Genomic DNA, 5351 nt, shown 5'->3' on the forward strand with positions numbered 1-5351 from the left:
GAGACTGATACAGCTTTCTCAGAAATCCACTTGGCATGCTCAAAAATGTTCAGATTGTTTGACCCAATAATCCTACATCCGAAATCTACCCTGAGAAATATATTTGAAATGCAAAAACTTATTGAAAGATTCATATGTCATTAAATTATGACCCTTAGCTTCTCATTTTTTTCTCCGGGAATATTGACTCATGAAGACCAAAGCCTGGTGAAGGTGGGGCAGGCCCTAGTAGGGGTCAAGGTACGGAAACCAGACCATCCTGCTCCCAGACCATTCTGCTTCCCAAGGAAGATGTTGGCATGGAGCAACAGCAGCTCCAACGGGTCCTACGCCAGCTTCCTCTGGGTGGGCTTCCCTGGGCTGCAGGAGCACTCGCGCCCTTCTGGTGCTGCCCTTCCTCAGCCTCTACCTGGTGATCATCTCTGCCAACGCCCTGGTCACCCACATGGTGGTGGCCCAGCAGAGCCTGCACCAGCCCATGTACCTGCTCATTTCCCTTCTCCTGGCTGTCAGCATCTGTGTTGCCACCACCGTGATGCCCACCATGCTGTTCAGCTTCTCTACCCACTTCAACCGCATCTCCCTGCCTTGCTGTCTACTCCAGATGTTCTGCATCTACTTCCTCATTGTCTTCGACTGCAACATCCTCCTGGTCATGGCCCTGGACTGCTACATTGCCATCTGCTACCCTCTGTGCTACCCTGAGATAGTGACGGGTCAGTTGCTGGCTGGCCTGGAGGGGGCGGCAGCTCCCAGGAGCACTTGCATTGTTGCCCCCCCCCTCGTGGGGCTTGCCTCCCAGGTTCACTTCTGCTGCTCAGACCTGATCCACCACTTTGCCTGTGAGCACATGGCCCTCATGAAGCTCTCCAGTGGGGACATCTCCCCGAACAAGACTGTGGGTCTCACTGTCCACATCTTCAACAGAGTCCTGGACATGCTGCTACCTGGAGCCTCCTACTCTCGCATTATCCATGCTGCCTTCTGGATTTCATCAGGCAGAGCACATTCCAAGGCCCTGAACACCTGTGGCTCCCACCTGCTGGTCATCTTCACCGTCTACTCTTCCACCATGTCCTCATCCATCATCTACCGTGTGGCTCCCACCGCCTCCCTGGCCATGCACAACTCGCTCAGTGCCCTCTACCTGCTGCTCCCATGTCTGGTTAACCCTGTCATCTACAGGGCCGGGACCAAGGAAATCAGGCAGCACCTGGCAACTCTGTTCCAACTCTGTTCCAAAAGGCAGAGCTACTAGCCCCCCCCCCCCCCCCCGAGAAGCTCCAGCCCCTGCCCTCACACAGGGAGCTTCCCACCTGACTCTTTGGGACTTGTAGGTCCTACAAGTACTCTCACTATCAAGTGGGTATATGTGCAAATGAGTCATCCCTGCTGTATTTTGGCTTTGACTATCTGCATTCATCTTTGAAAATCTTTTTTATCCATTTTCTGAAAATAGCTACTCATCCAGAATTATACAGTAACCAACTCTAAAGGAAGCTTGTGTCTCTAGCTTCTAAATTTTCTCCCCTTCTTTCTGCATGTGATATTCATTCATTCTCACATTCATTCATCAGACATCTATTTTACATACATCATGCTAACCCCATGATTGCAAAGAAAAAGAAACTGGTCTCTTCCCTGAAGGAGGGTCTAGTCTATAAAGCTTCAAAACTATAAAGACAGGTAATGTTCAATAATACCTTTATGTACAAAACTCTGTGGGAACATAGAGGAAGACAATTACTAAGAACACTTCACAGAGAAGGTCAATTTGAGTTATGTTTGAAAGACAAGATAGGGTGTTTACTGAAGAGGAAGGAGATAGAAGAAAAAGAATTCCAGGCCATAACAGCAGGGTAGGCAAAGGCACAGAGGCATGGGTACACGGCTGAGTGGGAAACTCCCAGCCAGGCCCAGTTTCCCTGGCACGGGGGCAGGTGGGGGCCTGGCAGGGAAGGAGGCTGAATGCATAAGCAGAGGCCAAGTGATAGAAGGCCTCATCTGTTGTGATAAGGAGTTTGAGTGCTTACTCCATGCAGTATTTAGCCATTTAAAGAGTCCAAAGCAGCAAAGTGGCAAGATCCTACCTGTGTTTTGGAACAATGGCTCTGCAGCCCTAGTAGAATGTGGATCAGAAGGACACAAGCCTGGAGGCTAGGATACTGGAGATGACGGTGGCCTGGACCTGACGGTGGCCTGGGCCTGACTGGTAACAGCAGAAATGAGGAGTGGAAGACAGACACAAGAGATTCCAGAAGACTGAGTTTGTGTATGAGGGTTAGAGAGGCAAGAGGAAACTAAAGGGAGAGTGGCCTCACCAAAGCCCAGAGAGGAGACTGTTCTAAGAAGGTTAATGGTCAGCAAATGGAAGTCCATCAGAGGACCTGTAGGTGGTTTAACCAACAATGAACTACTATCCAGAATATATAAAGAACAACTACAAATCAGTAAGAAAAAGACAATAGTAAAATAGGCAGAAGACTTGAACAGTCACTTCAGAAAATAAGCATAAGAAAAGGCATTTGACCTCCAGCCTCTCACATATAGATGTTCAGGTTGTGCACTGTACAACTTCACACATCTATTGTATAAACATACCATATTTGTATATGTATTTCAAAATTTCCCAGAAGATGACCACGAAAACTCTCAATGCACTACTAATGAGATTGTAGATTGCTGAACCACTTTGAGGACAATTTGCCATTATCTAGTGAAACTAAAGATATGCATACCTCTTAACCCCCAAAATATCCTCAGACACATGGGCATCAAAATACATGTACAAGAATATTCACAGTGGCATTGTTCCTAATTGTGAAAAACTAGAAATAATATAATGTCCTTTGGCAATAAAATGTGTGAATACATTATGGTACATTCATACATTAGAACGCTATTGACAATAAAATACATTCACAAGTACAACACCCATTCGTGATAAAAACCCTGTGCAAAGTAGGTCTAGAGGGAACATTCCTCAACATAATAAAAGCCATATATGAAAAACCCACAGCTAACATCATACTCAATGGTAAAAAAAAACTGAGACATTTTCCCCTAAAATCAGGAACAAGACAAGGATGTCCACTCACCACTTTGATTCAACATAGTACTAGAAGCAATGAGACAACATAAAGAAATAAAAGGGTGCCTGGGGGGCTTAACTTGTCAGTTAAGTGTCCGACTTTCAGCTCAGATTATGATCTCACAGTTCTCTAGTTCAAGCCCCACATTGGGTTCTGTGCTAACAGCTTGGAGCCTGGAGCCTGCTTCAGATTCTGGGTCTCCCACTCTTTTAGCTCTTCCCTTGCTTGCACACAAGCACTCGATGTCTCTCTCTCTCTCGATCTCTCTCAGTCTCTGTCTCTCTCTCCCCAAAGTAAAGAAAACTTAAAAAAAAAAAGTTAAAGACATCCAAATTGGGAAGGAAGACATAAAACACTCACATTTTGTAGATGACATGATACTAAATACAGAAAACCCTAAAGAGTCCACGAAAAACTACTAGAACTGATAAATGGATTCAGTAAAGTTGTGGGATACAAAATCAATGTACAGAAATCTGTTGCATTCCTATACACTAATAATGAATCAGCAGAAACTGAATTTAAGGAAACAACCCCATTTCCAATTGCTCCAAAAACAATCAAATATCTAGGAATAAACTTAACTGAAGAGGTGAAAGACCTGTACCCTGAAAACTACAAAATAGGGATGAAAGAAATTCAAGACAACACAAAGAAATGGAAAGACATTCCATGCTCATGGGTTAGAAGAACAAATAGTGTTCAAATGTCTATACTGCCCAAAGCAATCTACACATTTAATGCAATTCCTCTCAAAATACCAACAGCATTTTTCACAGAGCTAAAACAAACAATCCTAAAATTGGTATCAAACCACAAAAGACCTTGAAAAGCCAAAGCAATCTTGAAAAAGAAAAAACCAGAAGTATCACAATTCCAGACTTCAAGCTCTATTACAAAGCAGTAATAATTGAAACAGTATAGGACTGGAGGGGAGGAGCCAAGATGGTGACACAGCAAGGAAGTCTTTTTTGTGTCTCTCGCGCATGAAATACAGCCAGATCAACACTAAACCATCCTGCACACCTAGAAAACTGATTTGAGAATTAACATAACAATCTGCACAACCTGAACCACAGAACTCAGCAGGTACGTGGTGCGGACAGGTGAACTGTGGGGGAGAGAGAAGCTGTGGAGGGCAGGGAGCTGATTTGCTTGTGGAGAGAGGACAGAGACTGGGGGGAGGGGAGGAGAGAGTATGGGAAAAGAACCCCCACCCCGAAAGCAGCTGGAGAGAAAGTGGAAAAGTGGAAACAGCCACAAGGACTTAACAAGAAAGGGAGAAAGGAGAAAAGAGAGGGTTTAAATTCCATTAAGACTCTACACACAGGGAAGGAGCCAAGATGGCAGAACAGCATGGAAGTTTTTTGTGTGTCTCTCGTCCATGAAATACATCCAGACCAACACTAAACCATCCTGCACACCTAGAAAACTAATTAGAGGATTAACACAACAATCTGCACAAATGGAACCACAGAATTCAGCAGGTACGTGGCACAGAGAGGTGAACTTGGGGAGCGAGGGGCCACAGTGGGCAGGGAGCCGCTTTTGCAGGTGGAGAGAGGACAGAGATTGGTGGGGGGGGGAGGCCGGGTGGAGAGAATATGGGAAAAGCACTCCTCTCCAAAAGTAGCTGGAGAGAAAGTGGAAAATTGGAAACAGCCGCAGGGACTAAACTAAAAAGGGAGAAAGGAGAAAGGAGAGGGTTTAAATTCCATTAAGACTGTAAACAAGGGGAGCACAAAGGCTGCAACTCAGCAGCTCCATACCTGGCGGTGCTCTGGTGGGAAAGATGAATCCCCAGGAACAGAGTGGGATCCAGGAGGTTCTTGGACCACACAGGGAAAAGCGGTTCCGCTGCTAGAAGGACATTTGGTAGAGACTGTTGAAGCCACCTGGTCCCAGCAGACCCCGGAAGGCAGCTGCATTCGCTGGTGCTGGGGCAAGGTTGTTGAGGGTGAAGCCTGGTGCCAGATGTGTGTTGTGATTTTCCATAATCCCTGAGACGCTGCTGCTACACTATCTCATGAACTTTTTCTGGGGCAGGCTGGCACCCAGCCGCAGTCTCGGGGCACAGGCAGCAGCAGGGTCCAGCAAGCGTTCCTGGGTGCAGCAGACATTCAGCCATTGCTCAGTGAGACCCGCCCACAGAGGGGCAGAACGGGTCAAAGCTGCAGTCCTTCAGAAGTAAGGGGCCAGGGAAAACAGCCACACCTGAGACAAAAGTACTGCCTGGGGCTTGGTCACAGACGGTGAAAA

The 5351-nt window shown here is 46.4% G+C and overlaps 1 protein-coding gene across 1 annotated transcript; it reads left to right on the forward strand.

The window, feature by feature from the left end:
• The first annotated feature begins 291 nt into the window (after window positions 1-291).
• LOC121039168 (olfactory receptor 52K1-like) lies at window positions 292-1320 on the forward strand. The gene is given in 3 exon segments (XM_040489096.1): window positions 292-369; window positions 371-1255; window positions 1258-1320. Coding segments are annotated over 3 exon segments (1026 nt in total).
• The last annotated feature ends 4031 nt before the right edge of the window (window positions 1321-5351 follow it).

This window comes from Herpailurus yagouaroundi, unplaced genomic scaffold (assembly GCF_014898765.1).
Source record: "Herpailurus yagouaroundi ecotype Mexico unplaced genomic scaffold, PumYag 180, whole genome shotgun sequence".
NCBI lineage: Eukaryota > Metazoa > Chordata > Mammalia > Carnivora > Felidae > Herpailurus > Herpailurus yagouaroundi.